This window comes from Cololabis saira, chromosome 10 (genome assembly GCF_033807715.1).
Source record: "Cololabis saira isolate AMF1-May2022 chromosome 10, fColSai1.1, whole genome shotgun sequence".
Lineage (NCBI taxonomy): Eukaryota > Metazoa > Chordata > Actinopteri > Beloniformes > Belonidae > Cololabis > Cololabis saira.
In genome coordinates, this window is record NC_084596.1 from 33,391,444 (window position 1) to 33,410,871 (window position 19,428).

At 41.9% G+C, this 19,428-nt stretch overlaps 1 protein-coding gene across 5 annotated transcripts in view; it reads right to left on the reverse strand.

The window, feature by feature from the left end:
• st3gal3b (ST3 beta-galactoside alpha-2,3-sialyltransferase 3b) overlaps window positions 1-19,428 on the reverse strand; it is a 53,578-nt gene that overhangs the window by 11,227 nt on the left and 22,923 nt on the right. For all 5 annotated transcript variants that reach the window (XM_061732636.1, XM_061732634.1, XM_061732637.1 and 2 more), the window contains 4 exons: window positions 18,774-18,868; window positions 11,880-11,943; window positions 11,703-11,798; window positions 9,500-9,686 (listed from right to left, as the gene is read on the reverse strand). In XM_061732636.1, coding sequence (XP_061588620.1) covers window positions 9,500-9,686; window positions 11,703-11,798; window positions 11,880-11,943; window positions 18,774-18,868 — 442 coding nt within the window. The remainder of the gene's footprint in view (window positions 1-9,499; window positions 9,687-11,702; window positions 11,799-11,879; window positions 11,944-18,773; window positions 18,869-19,428) is intronic.

Sequence of the window (19,428 nt, forward strand, 5' to 3'; positions counted from 1 at the left end):
TGGCACAAGGTGAAAAGAGGACCGACTCTAAAGCAACAGAAGCAGAGATCAAACAGATGGAAAAAGTGATGTGGACTGAAGTATGAAACTGAAGCATTAAATTTCCCTTTGGGGATCATTAAAGTCTAATGTAATGTAATGAAACTGAACTATAAATGCAATGACAAGAGGAACGAATATGTAAAACAAAACAAAGTTACAAAATTGGTAAACTAGACAAGGTATAGAAATAATATTTGTCCCTTTCATGTTGCATAAAATTAGATGCATCTCAGACGCACTTCCTGAAAACAAATGTGAAATGTGCCTAAATAAACAGCGGTTTAGTTTCTCTTTTATGGTTTTGGCATGATTTGGTTTCATTGGGGCTCGAAGCACAAGCCTGTGAAATCTGACTCACCTTTAAACCAAATTGTTTCTCTGTGTTGAACGGAGCATTTGGGTCATTTAATAGCTCCTTTGAGAGTAAGTGTAAACTGTAGAAGCACTGAATGGGAGTTTAATATGGCAGGCTGGGAAGAACAACATGTTTCGCATATGCTGGTAACTATAGGTGTCTTTATGGGCCTTTTTTGTAAACTAATGCAAACAAATTCAGGTTCATGCTGACCCCATGTAGTAGAGCTAAACAATCAAGTCACCAGACACCAGAAGTATAGATCTGTTTTCTATAGTTAGGAACCTTTTTAAGTATTACTCCAGAAAAATAACATGTAGGGAGTGCATACAATGTTCTTCCTTCCTTGGTAGGCAGCTATCATACAGGTTGGCTGCATTTGGCTTCTTTAGTCCTGCACACCACAGGGAGAGGATGTGGTTTTTGTCGATGTTTATTGAGTTGAAGACCTAAATGAGATGGATTTGATGCAGGAAAGCCGAGTTGAAGGCATTTAGATGCAAAAAGCAGCAGCTCCAAACATCCAACAATCAGGTCAGGCTGTCTGGAGGTCTTGAAAGGTTGGCGTTGTGAGTTTACACAAGCGCTCCGTTGACGGGAGGACAGTGTTAAAAGGTCAGGTGTGCAGCATGCAATTGGAGTTAGCAAGAAAGGTGAAATCCTGAACAACTGGTTACCGAGCTCTCTTTCTCTCACAAACGTGTCCCTTGGCACACAACTCTGCCCCCAGTGAGGTCACATGTTTCTTGGTCCGTGACCTCTCCTATCCAGATTATCCAACACCCCCCCCATACTCTCTCAACAGGAAATCAATATCTAAAGTTACATTTTGGACTAAATGGTGGAGCTGCTTAAAGGAGCATGAGGCTCCTTTTAAGAAATGAGACTCATTAGCGCCACCCTTCGCCACGACGGCCGTCGGGGGTACTGCAGCCAACAGTGAAGCCGGCACGGGAGAACGGGGAGAACGGGGAGAACGTGCATGCAGCGTCATGTGACGTCACATCCGCAGGACAGCGCAGGAAATTCCGTTCACAATTGCAGCACATTTTGCAGCACACAGCCTGTTCAAGGCAATGGAGAGATACGCTAGAGGGCTCATTCTTTTGGGTTTGGAACGCTTCATCTGACATTATTACTAGAAAACTTAAAACGTATACACATTTTTTTTCATAAATCCTGCCTCAAGCTCCTTTAAATAATCCCTGAAATATTTTTTTCCAATATATCAACATATGTCCAGCTCTCTAATCTGGAAATTCAGTGATGAAATTGTTTAAGTGATTTTGATGTTAATATGTAACTTCCTTCAGTGATTAATCAAGTATTATTAAAATGAAAAGATTAGATTTTTCATTTCTTCAGTTAGCTTGCTTATGTAGACACCTCTTTTGTGGAGCGTGTCAACAATTTAATTGCGAAAGAATATATCTTATTGTCATTCCATTCGTTTCCAGGTTTACTGCGTTTTTTTTTTGTGAATGCTCTGATGGACTGATGTACTCCTATGTGTTGTACATCGACTGTATCGTTGTTTGCATCACCATGCCCTCTGGTCACAACACACTAACTGCCGCCTTGTTTCAGAATCCAGGCGTTGCGTCCCAGGCTCTGAACCTTGCAAGTTCTAAACTTTTCAGGTGCATTTAAGCTCATAGCTGTCTGAAAGATCTCATTATATCCAAATAAACAATCACCAATCCCACACCGCCCCGGTCTCACACGGAGTCCCCCAAGGCTCAGTGCTTAGCCCCATCCTCTTCATGCTCCCACTTGGTCACATTATCTGCCATGGACTTCACTTTCACTGCTATGCTGACGACACTCAACTCTACATCACCACCAAAACCATCACTCCAGCTTTTCTTTCCACCCTCACCAACTGCCTCGCCGACATAAAAACCTGGATGAAGCACAACTTCCTCAAACTCAACAGCAATAAAACTGAAATTTTAATATTTGGCCCAAAATCCACCTCCCCCACCTCCCAGAACCTCTCACTCTGCATCGATGGTCACTCTGTCACTCCCTCCTCCCTGGTCAGAAACCTTGGCATGTACATGAACCCTGCACTCCCCTTCAAGTCACACATAAACCACGTCACCAAAACATCCTTCTTCCACCTCCGGAACATAGCATGCCTTCAACCCACTCTCTCCTTCTCAGTCGCTGAAACACTAATTCATGCCTTCTTCCCCTTCAGACTTGACTACTGCAATAGCATCCTGTATGGCCTCCCCTCCACTGTTCTTTAAAAACTGCAATATGTTCAAAACTCTGCAGCTCAATTGCTCACCCCCACCAGAGAACATGTCACGGCCATCCTCCTTCAACTTCACTGCTTTCCCATAAAACAACGCATACATTTCAAGATCCTCCTCACCAGCTACAAGCCCTAAACAACCTTGCCCCTTCATACCTGACAAATCTCGTCTATTGCCCCATTCACCCTCACCGAACACGCTCCACTGATGCCGACACCCTCACCCCCATCACCAGGAGCAACTACAGCACCATAGGGGACCGAGCCTTTGCGATTGCCGCCCCTACCCTCTGGAACTCCATCCCCCTCGCCATCCGTAACTCACTGCTGTCTTTCAAAACATCAACATCACCCAACAAATCTTTTTCCCCCGTTTGAGTATCTGTATGTGTTTATATCCATGTATGTACTGAATTTATTGTCCATTTGTGTCCTTTTGTTTCCTTTGTGTTTTTGTAAAGCGTCTTTGGGTACCTAGAAAAAGCGCTATATAAAACGTATGTAATATTATTATCATTATTATTATTATTATTTAGACAGCCCACCTTAGAGCTACACAAGAGGCGTCAGCTGTCTGTCTGAAAAGGATACTAATTTCTAGGAAATGATGAAGGGTGAAACCCTAAACATTTAAAAAGACCCTCTGCTATCCAAAATTTAAAAAATAAATAAATAAGAGTCTTTCCAGGAACAAGTTAATGCTCATGTCAAACTTGATTACCTAACTGCAAACATCATGGCGCACCAGTTAAAAGAACCTAGTTTATCTTCTGAGTGTTAACTGCAGCAAAATTGGTAAATAACTCATTTTGGAAGTATAACCACCATGGTAATCAGTGACATCCAGATGCCATGTGAGGCTTGTGTTCAAAATCCATGTTTACAAGTATGTAAATGTTTATGACTGCATGGATGCATGCTGCTTAGGGCTTCTCCGCAGATGTTTGGGCTTTAAAAAGACACGTACGGAAGACTACAGTACACCCTCGGTGATGAGACTCATCATAAACTGACAGGTCTGTAAACTGAAAAATGAGGCCAGCACATCTACCAGAACAAAGTTCTTTTGAAAATAGGTACTGGCTATTTTAGTAATTCCTCGGGCTATATCTGGCGCTGTCCTCGAGATGTGCCGTGTTTTTAAAAATCTGGCATTTTGGTGGCTATTAAGTAAGAAACCTGTACTTCTACTTCACGCAGAGATACTCTCTTCCGCAAATTGTCTCCATTCATCATTTCTCCTCCCGCTGTGTAGCGAGCGAGGAAAACGCTCCTGTAAACATACGGGGGAGACAGAACACCGACACTCCACCTTCAAACCCTGTGTTTACCTCCGGCTGTATATCCTTCACTGGTTCTGTTTAATAAAAGAAAACAAAAAAAAACAACCCCAAAACACACACATTTACAAACAAGTGTGAGAGCGTGTGTGTGTGTGTGTGTGTGTGTGTGTGTGTGTGTGTGTGTGTGTGTGTGTGTGTGTGTGTGTGTGTGTGTGTGTGCTGTAAATGAGGGTCAAATCAAAATTAGACTCGGGGGTAAATATGATATCAACAGTTGTGGAGAGCATGTTAAGGACATCTGTAAACGGCATGTTACATGGCAATCAAATGAGGCTGCTAAATGTGGGATCAAGCCTGTGGAGAGGAATGACAAGGATGAATCGCAGTGTAATCATACACAAATGAGATAATGACGGATTGAGTTTAAAGCCTTTTGATGCTGCGCCGCTGTGATCGCGCATCTCGCAGACTACAGAGATAAATGATCGAGAACAAAGTTCGCAAATCTGGCATTAGTGTGAATTATCCGTGAAAGTTTATGCATCTGTGTGTGTGGGGGTGTGTGTATTACTGAGCAGGAACGTATCCGTGTTTGTTTGTGGCGGATGATTGGGAAATTTCTTCTCTAAACTGTATTCTGTTAAAACTTCCAAGTCAGTCAAGGCAAGTGAAAATCCACGACTCGAGTATGCTGTCCACAAAATAGATGCGTCACTTGCAGCTGCACAGCCGTCTACCACATGCTAATGTGTCAGGATTTACAACAACAACAAAATACACTTGCTTTAATAATGCTGAAAGCAAGGGATAAGGTTGTTCTACCCTTCCAGCTGGAAGAGTACAAATTACACAAAGAAATGCCCCGCATGACCAACAGACATAAAAGCTGAAATTGAAAAATTTCCAGCTGCTCATGTTTCTCCCAAAGATCCACAAAAAATAAAAAGCTAAAGACCTTGAGGATGTCCTGCTGCATAATCCTAAGGTTGGGATATCTCTTGCTGCACAAGATTGTGATCTTTTCCTTTTTTATTGTTTGAAACATAGTCTATCTTATATACATCTTTTTTTTTTTTTAAACAAACAAACTATGAGTCACTCCGTTTGGAAAGAGTTCCCCAAGTTCCTAGAGGACACATAGATACAGATACAATAACTGTCTGGTTTTTTTCCACTTCATTTGTCTTTGCTGAGCTAAAGTGAGGCATAAAGAAGACAGGATACCAGTCCTCTAACAGGACCAACCTCCTGGTCGTGTTGCTGCCAAGACTGAAAATCCACTAGAAACTCTTCTGCATCAACTACAACCTCTTTAATCACATCCATAATATTTGCACTACGTCAAAATGTAAAATGCAGGTTTATAGTTTTTAAACAATTTTCTTAAATACCATTTTCACTCATTGGAGGAGAAATGAAATAGCAATATCTTGTGTTTTACATTGCTAACTTGCTTGACAAATCATCAAAATGATTCAGTGGCTGAGCAGGGCTCATCTCTAACAAGGCTAGTAGACTTTTGCACACTGCTAAACTGTGTGGTCCTGGTTCAAAAGCTAACAGTAAGATCTTCTTGCATGCCTGCACCCTGCTATGGCTGACTGAACCACAGACGACGCTCCGCAGAACCGAGCCGCTGGTCTACAGGAGGCTCACCTAAGCAGGGTGAACTTAGGAAATGCGAGTCAATCATTCTCCATTTATACATCTGCAACGGTACACCATTACTGAAAGAACTGCATATTGATCCCAGCTACATGTGACTGCCCCTCATGAGGATAAACAACATTAACCCTGTGTACCTGCAAAATAGATTTAATTTGACATCGTACAAACTACGGCTGAACCTCCAAGAATGAAAAGGAAGAAAGTGACTTGTGAAACCTCTTGCGGTAACTGAGGAGACAGATGCCACCGCATAAAGGTGTAGAACAATCACAGAGCGCAGAGTGGCGAGAGGAGCACATCTGCAAGAAGTATGATTCAACTGCAAACGCCTGGAGGAAAAAGAAAAACCTCTCCTGCCAGTCAAAGCTAATGCAAGATCAATTGCTTGTTGTTAAGTGTTTCTAATGGGTTCTTCTGGCACCAGAGCACTCTTCCCTGCATGCTTTCATTTCCTTCAATTATCACCATAAACTCTGCCAAGCTGCAGTTAACATACAGTTACAGTTATCATACTTTTCTTCCCCTTGTTTTAGTTGCCAGGGGTCTTTTCTCTAATGGTGTAATCATTCAATCATAACATATTTTATAACTACGGCACAATAACACTTTCAAATTTACTTAAAAATGTTTCTCTTAGGTATTTAGGGATTAGAGTTAAGGACGTGTCATGCACGTTTTTTAATTTTCAGGACATTTTTCCTTGAGCTTTGTTGTAAAACCAGTCCATCATTTTAAGCCACTTCATCGGTTCAGAAAGAGGCGAAGTCTGACGCCGGAGGCCAGATCAATTATCCCAGGCAGCCATTCCCACTGTCCTCTCCATCTGACACACCAGAAAATCTGGGCACCATCAAGTGCTGAAGGAGCCATCACCTAGCCAAGCAAGCTATTTTCCCAAATTTCACTTCCACTCCTCATTTTCTTTTCCCACCTATTATCCTGTTACCTCATTTCTCTTTATCCTTTTCCTCTGATCTTTTAATCCCCATTCACACCATTACTCGGTTTCAGCTCACCTCCCCGTGTCCTATCTATCCCCTGATAAATGGACGGACAGGACACGGGGAGGTGAGCTGGAACCAGAACGTATTGTCCATAAATCTATTGTCCTTTCCTTTATTGCATAAATCCTCATTTTCTCTGTCGTGGCTGTTTTTACAAATGTCACCTTGTAACAATTCCAGATGGCAGCTGGTCTCTCAATGACACATGTCTGAAAAAGTATAAAACGTTTGCCAATCTTGAGTTTCCTGATTACACCCAAGCATCCTGCACCAAACGAGTTAAAGATGAGTTTGGCTTTTCTGACGAGGAAAGTATTGAAGTATTCGTCCTTCTGAGGTCAATCAGCAACAATATATGACACAGACGGTTGTCAGATTGATTATTACATTTAAATGACAGTGCAGACAGCTAAAACTGGAAATTGTCAGTATAAAGAATAAATTGACAGTTGTAACTTGAACTTGTAACTTTTATTTTTATGACTCAATTCTCATAAACTTGTGATTACTTCAGGTTAGCTGCAACTAACGACTATTCTGATAGTCGATTAGTCATCGGCTGTTGAAACAATTAGTCGACTATTGGATTATGAATCTCATCATTATTAAATGGCTCTTATCTAACTCTCAAATACATCTTTTAATTAACTTTGCTGCCAGATGCATCGGCCCCGGCTATATTGTTTAACTTGCGCTGTACTTTTGTTTACATTTTGGAAGGAAAGAGAACTGCTCCTGCAAGTCAAAAGTCACGGTGTAATGACGAACTTCAGAGCGTCCCAGTTTTCCGCGCATTTAATCCCAAAAGATAAAGAAAACTATGTTGCTAAACTTGAAAGACTCAATATTACTGACCCTCACCAAGATCTGGGAATACTTTTTGGCATCAAAACCGCAACAGAGCTGCCAGAGCTCCAAAACCCCGACATCTACGAATACCTGATCAACTTTCCTTCACCTTATTTCGGGGGTTCTCTTAAAAATTACAAAAGCCTTGAGGCACATAAATGGACATTATGCCCTGGATTTGTGAACAACATTCAGCTTTGTACTTTAAATAGCAGCTTTGGTTCTAAATAAAGGCACAGCCCCAACACAGTCAGTGCGGGCTGACGTCATCGGCATGTTCATTAGAATCAAATGTCACTGTGGATTTTCCCCAGATTAATTAGACTGTATTTACTGTGTGAATTAAAATTAACATTTTAAAGCCACCACCTCATTAATTAATTTAAGCTATGATAAATTTAAGCTATGATAAATAGTAATGCAGGTACCTTTATTCATTTATCTTTTTAGGTGAGTCATTCACAAACACTAAATGACCCTGATATGAATGCATGGATAGCTGTCAGAAAAGGATGGCGTTGTACTTGCAGCACACGACAACTGCACAGCTGGATTTGGTGAGAGCTTCTCTCATGTGTCAGCTGTCTTGGTCGGGCGTTTTATAGCATAAACCTGTTCATCTCGCCTCTCTCGATCTTTACGAATCAGATAAAAAGCTTTACTTGTTCCACTTATTCTAATATTCTGGCATCCCGGGGCACAACAGCTATCGGGCATCGTTTCTACCGTTTACCGGCGCAGAAACGTCCTTCTCGCCCGCTTCAGCTTTACTGCCAAAATGCAGATGTTTACATTCTAGAGTGTTGCATGTTGGGAATTCTGATGTCCCTCTATTGTGCATGTGCAACTCTCAGCAGAGATAGGATCTGAGGAAGATGCATCGCTCTGATGATAGTGGCTGAACGCTTTTGCGCATAAGCAGTTCTCAGCAGATACAAAGGAAGACAATGCCTCACTGTTGATGTTTTTGTTAGTTGCACCTTTACTTCAGACATAAATATGCTCATCAGTATTATAAAAAGATATTAAAACCACCTCTAGCAGAAGTTTATCCCAAACTGCCAGTGGACCATCCAGAGCAGCCAGATTAAAACACCACAATGAGTACAGCCACTGGTCCAAAAACAAAGGGAAGAAAGACCACGTGGACTTTGGGCTTGTTCTATATTTAGTCCAGGGATGGCAGGGAAATCAGGTGGATAGAGAGAGAACCAACCAACAGAGACCTGACAGACTCTGGGATGTGTTTGCATCGGTGATGCCTGGATCTCCAGTGCAGTCAGGGTGTAAACAGAGGTTTGCTTAAAGATGAGTTTTTAATCCTTATCTGTTGAATTTCAAAAATGCTGATGTTTAAACATGTCATTAATGCGTTGAATTGTTGCTGCCGGTTAAATTCCTCAGATGAACACCCAGAATGCTTTGGATGGACTCAGAAATCACTCGACATAATATCTGGATAGTATTTTGATGTAGCAGGTCCTTTTGATGACACAGATCTCAACCCAAACTCCACCCACTTGTTAACATCCCACCAGAGAAACAAATACCTTGCACATTCCAGGCAGCTGCAAAAAAACTCCCCCAACCACGTTTTGTGAGATCAGACCAGGTTTTTCTGCTTTGACTACAGTACTCCCACCAGATAAAAATGTTAGTTATTTTCGTTTAAATGTTTTCATCACAGTGACTTAAGTGACATTACCTATACTTTTGCGCTGTGTAAAAGAGAAATTGAGTCTTGGAATGGTAAATAATGTAAAATATGATAAAACATTCACAAATACCAGTCTAAAATATATTTTAAAAACAGTAGTATTTACCTTTTAATACAACTACTTTCATTTTAAACACAAAATATTTTACCCAGTAATGGATTATCATTACCGAGTGAACCAGACAAACTGGACCAGTTTATACATTTACAGTATACCCATAAGAAACATTTCTGGGTTCATTTCAGGGATTTGTTTGTGTATTAAGCGTAAAGATTATACATTTTTATTTCCCAGGAATAACTGCAACATCTCCTTACCAGCTTTTCTTTGAAGACCATATGCCTCAGCCACTTGAAATCAAGTTGTTTGAAAGCAGAAAAGACAAACAGCGAGTCTTTTTCATAATTTTCAGGTTTCTGGAACGCTCCCTCTGGATACGTAATCCTCAAGGTGGTTTTGGTTCCTACATCTTTGAAGTAGCCCTTTATTGGGGCTTCGTTCAACCTGCCAACACAAGAAAGGAACTTAAAATAAAATCCCACGGCACAGAACTATTCACACTTCACGTATGGGTAGATTCATTTTCTTTCTGTTAAAGCAAGTCAATGAGACCTGCCAGATGGCAGATTTCATAACATAACCGTATAATAACTGTTATAGGAACAAAATAAATGGACCCTGATAAGAAATGTCATATTACCTTAATTTACTCATCGGATCCAAAAATGTTTTGTCATAACAACAAATGCTCAAACATTGTGGACTGACACACAACTATGACCAGACATATTAATATTAAGTTAGCCTATAATTCAGGCAGAAAGATAAGAAATTAGATCATTTCCAACTTGAAATTTACAGTTTCCAATATCTTAAAATGGCAATGAAAGAGCTGCAAACCTGGAGAGGTTCTAGCAGGGTTTCAGGAGAAAATAATACATTGAAAAAACGATTTAAAATCCTTTGTTCTTTGTAAAAAAACTGAGTTAAACAAACATGTTACAAATAAAATGCAGTAGCAGCAGGTGGAAAAGTAAGTCTTGACTACAAAGTGAAGTCTGGCTCAGTTTACAAGTCGGTCACAGTTACTGAAGGTACAACAACACACATCATGTGCCTGTTTCTGTTACTGGCAGAAGATTCAGGGAATAGTTCCTTGTTTATCTAGTCCGGTTCCTGCACAAAACACATGTGGCCATTGAGCACTTCTGGCACATCAATTCTTATATATTATATTGTAGTGTTTCTGCTTGTAACTTATAATTTCAGTGTAATCCAGACGGAGCCTGATTACATGGTTGAGATGAAATTATGACGTCCGTAATAACAGGATGCCATAGCTGTCGTTTATCTGTGACGGTTGACCCTTGTGTGCTGCAGAGTCGGCACGGTAAGCTGGGCGGACTCTGCAGGATTCATGCTGTCAGTGTCCAGCTAAACCAGTCTTTGCTGCAACACTGGATTCACACTCAACATTGAGCTTGGCTGCAGCTAAAACATTTACATGCTGTGGTTTACGTATTGCAATCTGAAATTGCAGCTAAGTAAGTCACATGTTAACTGTCCAATGCCTCTTCAAATGTGTTTATTTTAACACTTTATGTAAGGATTCACTTTGATGCAAATGTTGCCAATAGTCGGCCGTTGATAATGTTTGTTTTTCCTCCTGGGTTTGGGAGGTGTTTGAAGCCGTTTAAGTTTCTCAGGGTCATGTTCATGAGTGTTGAAGGATGGAGCAAGACATTCAGAACGGTTCCATGCACATCTAAATCGAGCGATTGGCAATAATCGGGGTGAGGCTTTAACTGAAGTTTCAGAGAAATCCAAGTATACATTGGATTGAACAGAATCAAATTATTGAGTGAAGAACGTTCGACGCCAAGTGGCCCTACACACCCTTTTGCGTTGGTATTCTTCCGGTTAGTTAGAACATTTAAGTAAACAAAACATATCAGATTTGGAGATGACATAGGAGGAAGAAAACAACACGCAAAGACATGGACGCCACCGCTGTACAGGGCAGCAGCTCTGTACATTTGGTACATACTAAGCCTGATCGCGTTGCAGGTAAGATGCACAACAGTCTTCCTCTTCTTCTGCTGCTACAGTCCCGTTGTGACTGTTATTCCCGCTTCTGCGGTCTCATCACTTCCGGAAGGGGGAGTCCCGGGGCCGTCACTAGCTCGGCTAACTGTGGTTTGTGTATACGTGCTGGAATACCTTGAATTAGAAGCACATTATCTGGCACTAAAAGCTCGATTTCAAGAGCTTCAGTTTAGTTCCGACTACAGCCCGACTAAAGTTTATACGTGGCTTTTAAAACTTCGATATCAGTCAGACTAAGGCAACAATTCAACTTTCTCTTAGTGCATGTAAACGTTCTGATTGACAGGTGGATCGGTGAGCCGTCTACAGAAATGCTTCCTCGACAACCCAAACTCAGAGAAAATGATTGTTCCTTTTTTTTCTATTTAACATGTTTTCCCCTCATGGGAGAGGTCTTCCATGGCATAGTCTTACCTCACTACAACATCGTAGTCATCAATGCGGGAGCCCAGAGACTTATTGAATAAGATTCCCCCGTTGCCAACGATGATGCATCTTTTACAGCTCAGACTGGGAGGAAGAACGGCCACACGTCAGTCATATTGACAAAAGAGAACATTATTGTTGGTGTCAGTGAGTGAGTGAGAGTACCTGTCTAGTTTTTCTCCAAGTCCGTAACTTTTAGTTTCACTTAAAATGCTGTCAATTATTTTCTCTGCAAAGGGGGAACAGAAACACAATGGAGAGGACACAGATTAATCGAAAATATTCACATTAACATATTGACAAAAAAAAGATAAGTAGTTTAAATGATAAAGATGAAAAAAAAGAAGAAATTTCTTTCCAATAAACTGGATTCTTAGTGACCAAATCTTCAACTATCCAAGCTGGTACGGAGCATTTAGGACGGCATGTATGTTATCCAACAACTCTCCCATAAAAGTACTGGGAGGAATGTAATTTTCAAACAAGCACATTCTCCTGGTTAAGTGTGCGATGTTAAGCTTGTCTCTGCGTGGCAAGCACCTCTCTGATCACAGGGTGAGAGAGGAGGATGTTTAGCCATAGCATGCATACCTGCCGTGTTCTGCGGCACATTCTCCTGAAGTCATGTTTCCAAGGTTAGATATTTTACACAATTCCTCTCCTCCTGAATATTTTTAGACCTGCCGTTCTTATAACTCATGTCTCAAAACATCCTGAAGTGCAAATTCCATTACAGCTGCACCCATATTTGACCCATATGCACTAGTAGTAATGGTTAAAGACCATAGAAGGACTACTTGGATGTGACTGTTGTCATCCAGGGAATATTTATCCATTATTTTCTACCTTTACGGCACACATTCCTAATATCGAGTGTAAGGCATTTCTGTGCTCTCCACTTCAGTTCATATAATCCCCGAATAGCACATCGACAGAAGAGAGGAGCCAAGAGAAAGGGCAAAAGTGAGAGTAATAGCAGAGCGATGGGACAACTCAGACTGGAGCCGCTGTGCTGCTTGTGGGACATTAGAGAGCGTTCACTCTGGCAAACAATCCTAATGATTAACCTGCTGCGGAGAGGCGGCTAGAGCCGCGGCCTTTTGTTTGGATGTGGTGTCGATGTCTGCCGTCAAGCATCACCTCCAACAGCATAAACACAAGCCTGAAGACCACACCTGGATCCAAGTGGGTGATAAGTGAAAAATCACAATGGGCGGTGCCCTTTTCCAGAGGATGACATAGGAGCTAATTGTTACAAGTACGGGGTAAACATTTCAGCCAAGTATGTCTCACGGTGGAGCCGAAGATGAATGGCCATAGATCTAGACTTTAGTCTGCCATGGCACTCTAGTAATGACAAAAATCTTCAAGGGTAACACAGAAGAACTATGGAGGCGTCACACAACACATAAACACAGACACAATGTTGGAAAAGACACAGTCTAAACAATATCAAACAATCCTGTGATGGGAGAAGGGAATTTTTTTAAGACTAATACAATATAAGAAAAGAGAAAATTAGCAAATGTCAGAGGATTTCGGGACAAAACTTTACCTGCAATGCCTAAAAAAAAATTAAGTTCACAAACCAACTGGACATAAAAAATAAAAAAAAATGAATGTTTTCCCGGTACAAAAACTGTAAATGGATGAAAAGCATTTGTAAGAGGTTGGTTAATATGCCACCTTCTTCACAGGATCTGCTGTTTGTTTGTTTCTCTCTATGATCATGTTTCCTAAGGAGGCAAATTATGTGAGAGATGATATGCGAGTGATTTAAGTGACTATCGACTCACAATTCCAACATAGTCATAGACATTAATCAACTCCCAGACCTTCTCACACAACCATGACATTTGTGAAAAGTTCAAACTTGGTTTTAAATCCTCTATAGAAATCCTCTTAAGAGGTTGTGATGACCTTTTCACTGTTGACTCAGGAAATGCTGCCATCTGGTTTATGGGTTTTGTTCAGACCCATCTGTAACATCTGATACTAATATTTTGTTGTCAAGACTCGACCAATGTGATGACATAAAAACCAAAACAAACAGTTTTAAATTGGTTAAAGCGAGGCCTGACAGAGGACCTCTGCTGTAGATGCTGGTGAATGTTCCTCTGCTACAGCTCATCTAACTTGTGGAGTTCCTCAAGGCTCTATTTTGGGCAACATTGTCAGTGTATTTGTCAATTGTGGGTCTATTTTTAAGAAAGATAATATTTCCTTCCATTATTTTCAGCAAAAAGCCATTATTAATCCATCTTAGTGACCTTCAAACGTAGATGAAAATTTATTTTCTTTATCTCCATGAAAAAACGTCATATTCGTTTGGAAATTCTGAAGCCCTGCCGCCACTCTTACTCTTCTGGCTCCATATAGTTGCTTTGTTGCTGCAAAACAAGTGAGGGTCGGCTTGATCTGTAATATTTATTTAATGACAAGCACACAACATCTAACAAACCGGCATAAGAAGAGCGTCTATGTAACCAAGGCAATAACACATTAACTGCCGATCAAAACATTAGACGTTACTGTGGCAACGTTAGTTCAGCTATATATGACGTCTCCCCCTTTTAAGTTATCAATAACATCAATAACAGAAAGTGTGATTTGAACTATCATAACACAAACAGTAACAGCCAGTAAAATCTTTAATATTCACAGAGGTGCTGCACCTCGAGGAACCGTGAGTAATTATCTGATATTACGAGGTAGCTGGTCTGAGGTCAAGACCTGTTCTTTTCCATGGATGGTCAGGCAGAGATGTAGAGATGAGTGGTTCTTTTTATTGGGCCCATTTTTGCTCTTGGCGTGAGTGGAATCACATCCCTCTGATCTTGAGTCCTGCAGACTCCTGGCCACCAAACCCAAGACTTTGCTCTGTCTCTACACTTCGTCAACCCCTGATGTCCATCACGTATTTTCTGCAGGATGTCGGCTCTCAGTGACGGTGGAATGATGATCCTGATTCCACGTATGAGCAAACCATCAGCTTTCGATAGCTATGACTTTTCACCTTCATGTACGCTCTGACATTTGGTGGCACATTTCCACTGTAATCTGGCCATCCGCTTCTTATGAGTTTGATGACGGACTGGAGCTCGCTGTCAGCTGCAGCGGCCATGCTGATGCTTTCCATCCTGCTTGGAGATGCTTGTACCATCGGAGCTATACAAGACTCCACCTCGCTATGTGTGTCAGCCTCTTCTTTGTGCAAGTATGTGGACTTCGGGGCAGGGCATCAGCAATGACAAGGGTTTTTCCTGGGACATACACAGCCATTTGTTTGTACCTCATAAGTTGCATTAGGAGATGTTGACATCTAAAAAGGAACTTCATTGAGGCTCTAGCTGTTCATGAGTGGCACTAACGCCTTGTGATCTGTCTAAAGCCGGAATTAGTCTAAACCACACAGATACTTGTTGAACTTTTCACAAGCCCACACGCCAGCCAGACACTCCTCCATCTGGGTGTAGAGTGTTTCAGCTTCCGAGAGACATCTGGAGCAGTAGGCTACTGGCTTCCGCTCTTCTCCGTGGAGCCGGAGCAGCACAGCTCCCCGTCCACAACTACTGGCATATGCAGATACAGCTGAGGGCCTAGTGACGCCATAAAAGGAAAGAACAGGTGCTTTTGTCAGCATTCTTTTAATGTCCTCAAAAGCTGACTGCTGCACGTGTCCCCAGATCCAGATAGGTAATTCACCATGCCAACCATTCTTTTTAGCTCCTGCACATTTCCAGGCGGTGGCAGCTGGTGAATGGCCTCCCCCCTTGTCAGGGTCCGGTCTGACCCCTGACTGGTGGATCAGATGACCCAGGAGGCGTAGCTGGCTCTGTCTGAGGGACCATTTCTTCTTGTTGAGTTTCAACCCGGCTAACTCATCACGCTGCTTATGTTGCTCCATCGAGGTCCCATAGGTGAGGATGTCATCCATGAAGACTGCCACGCCTTCAAGTCCCCGTGGAGTCTCCAACATCTTCCTCTGGAAGATCTCTGGTGCACTTGTTCTGCAAAAAGGTAATCTTTTGAAACAGTATCTGCCAAAATCCGCTGGCAGCATCAAGGGAAGAAAACACAGTTGCACCGCTCAGCTTAGCTGTTATCTCGTCTGAGGTAAGTAGGATGTATCGTTCTCTTTTGACTGAGTTATTTAGTTTGGTCTGGTCAACGCAGATCCTGGTTGTGCCCTTGTTATTCTTCAGGACCAGTACCATGGGAGTGCACCATTCAGTAGGTTCACCTGCTCGACGACACCATCCTTCTCCATCCTCTGTATTTCTACTTTCACTTTCTGTATTATGGGAAAGGGCACATGGCATGCAGTGTGTACAGCATGTGGTACAGCATCGTCTCTCAGCTGGATTTAGACTGGTTCAGTTTTGAGAGTGCCATGTTCACAGTGGATTTGTAGCCGTCTGGTGCATTTCAACTCATGTACTCGCCTCACCTAGTTCATCCTTACTGACATGGCCCGGCTGAGGAAATTGTTGACTTTACATCCATGAACTACGTCGGCTGTTGCATTAAAGGGGCCCCGACACATCCGCTCCCCCCCAGGGCTGTCCAGAGGAACGTCAGGTGGGTCCAGTCTCTCAGGGGTGAGAGTGTGAAACGTGTCCTCACTCGTGACAGTGACATCAGCTCCTGTGTCAGTCTTGAATTGTACTGGAGAGGAATCCACTTGTAGTTGCACAGTCCACTGTACTCATTATCATCACACTGAACCCAGGAAATAAGAGGTCTGCCCAGCCCTCTCAGTTTCTGTGACCTCATTCACCGACCTGCTGCGGCATCCTCTGGCCCAGTGTCCCATTCTGTGAGCGTTTTGGCGGGTAGCTTTTCCTGCAGGGCACTTTTCATCTCTGTTTTGCTGTGTTTTCCCACATTTATTTTCACACACCCCATTTTCTGTCCTCTGACTTGCCTCGTTGAGGCTGTTGTGGTTTCCAGTTTATGCTTCTGCATTTAAACTGCACCTCCTCTACTGATCCCGCAGCGTCTCCTTGCAGACCCACTTGTGCCCGACCTCCTCCGACTGTCTGTACAGTGAAGGTCAGGTCCGCCATCAGCTGCAGCTAGCAGGAGAGCTCTTTATCCAGTATCCTAACGACGATGCTGTTGTGGATATTTCCCTCTCGAGTTGCTCCAAACTCAGTGTTCTGATGAAACATTCTGCCTTCTCACCGGCCGCTGGAACCGTTAGTGAAAACATGCCAGTTCGTGGATAATATTCCTCCCTGGGAATAAGTAATCGTTAAATTTCCCCATGTGGCTGTACAGGCTGTACATCACATTTCAAAAGGGGCACAAACAAACCCTAACCCCAAAACCCAGCTGCTACAAACAGTGGTGTAAAGACATGGCTTAAAAGGGAGCTGTTGTACTGTGTCCCTGTGTTTGTTTTTAATCTAAACAATTTGAGAAATGTCTCATTATGACATCAGCAAACATTACGTTTTAAAAATGTGGATCTAAGATCCACATTTTTTGGGCCTTATTGTTTATACGTCTTCTACAAGACCATGTCAGGTACGGTTATGATACCAAATCACAACAAAATGTCAACCTCTGAGCTGAGTTTATTGGCTTTGACAATTGGAAAGAAAAACTATTTAAAATAAATAGCACTCTCCAGTGTTTTGGTGCCGACGGCTGTTCAACTGACGATGGGAAGGATTTAAATGGCGTTTTCTACAACAAAACTGCTCATTTTACCCAAGATTTCTTCACCCCCCCACTTTTTTCTAAAAAGAGACTGCAGACAAACTGCCTTTTTTTCTGTGAAACACAACCAATGTTGCATAACTGTTATCACCGCGTGGCTGATGTGTGCCAAAGATACTTGGTTTCAGGGTAAAAAGTAAAAATAAAACTCCCGCCCACCATCTCTACTCCATACTCTCAACTTGGACTCCTTTGTGGCATTCTATTCAAGATCCCCACGTATCATCTCTCCACATGAGTACCACTCAAAAGGGAAAACCCACTGTCATCATAGTGCGTGCAGAAAACAAAAACCAGGTGTAACACTCACATAGGGAGGGAGTGCTCTTTTGATAAAGGCCGTGTGTGTGTTCAAACGGCAGCAGAGAACCTGCCAGAGTATAATGGTACATTCAATGTACTTTCTGCTTTTAAGTATTGGAAACATGTGAAAGAGATTAATGTTATCTCCTCAGTTCCCAGAGTGCAGTGTGCTGGTGTGATAGTTAAACTCTTTCGGTCAGGTGTTGGAAGACATCAAGTTCCCCACACCAAAGATAATACTTGGCCATCAAATAATCATTTCAAATGGAAAGAGAAATGGAAACCTATTGTTAGAAAAAAAATGTTGCATTTTCTGTTGGCTGTTTTTAAATCAATGTTGCCTTTATATGTTTTTGGTCGTGTGTTTACAATTTTCTCTGCTCTATGTCTCGCTCACAGCAAAAACATGTCAGCTTCATCACATTGAGGGCCTTATTGTTGAAATTCATTCAAGAGATACAAGATTTGATAGGAGATTTGTTAGTGTATGACCTTAAATAATCAGGGTTTGTTGCCAACTGGGAGCCAGATCCCAAATAAAAGCAGCCACTGGAGCGCATCCAGAAGTCAAACAATAACCAAGCATGCATGATGTGAGGAATGGATCAGGTCGTTTCTCCAGTTATAAGGGGTACTGTGTAGTAATTACCACAGACATCACAATCAGTCCATTTTTAAATAAATCCTGGGAACAAACACTCCCTGCTCTTTCATTATTACTTGATGATTACGTAGCTTTGGAAAAATGTAGAGGTGACTAACAGAACTCATCTGTCATAACTCAAGAGTAACAAACCAAATAAACAGCAAAAAGGCACAAGCTTGGAAACAAAAAACAATATAGCTCAATGAATACAACAACACTGGGCATTACTGTTCACATTTCTGATTGCAATCCAAATGAAATACAGACTACCTTCTAATAAGACATGTTAAGACTTTATATTAGAGTTAAAGCTCTGATGCCACGAAAGCAAACCGTGTGCTGTGCACACACTAGAGGTGGACAGCTGTGATTAACATGTTTACCTTGTGTTTTCAAACCAAATGGAGGCATGTAAGTGCAGACATTGTGTAGTCGTTTGTAGTTCTGATCCAGAAACATGGGCGCCGATTTCCTGAACCTGCATAGCAGACAGAAAGAGACAAGGAAAGGACAAGAAGGTTTTAATATGCTGCAGTAACTCAAATGTTCATCTTGTTATCATGAACATTTTCATTGGTCCCACCTGCCACAACTAACAATGGTATAATCAAAATTGTTGCAGAATCATCTAGCGTCACTTGTTTGAAAACCGCTGAGTGAAACGGACACAAATGTGTCTCTTCTATTTAACAGACCCCACACCGTCTTCATGGCACCTCTCCTTCATGCCTGTCATCTGCTATGGATGTTGCAGCCCCATGTGGGCTATGCAGTAATGTTAGCTGAGCTCTTCTGGACACAGATCTCTGATGTTGTAAAATCTGCTGAAGCCACTCTCCCAGTCCGCGTGGAACCACGGCTGGTCCTAGGATTTTGGTGGCCCCATAGACGTTTTGTTTGCGGCCTCAAAAACACCAAATCACACACACTGCTTACACCTGAATGAGCAGACAGGTGCTGTGTAACAGGGGTGGAGAAGTTAATTATCAACAAATATTTTACTCTATTTGGAAATTAAAAAAAATTAAAAATATTAAA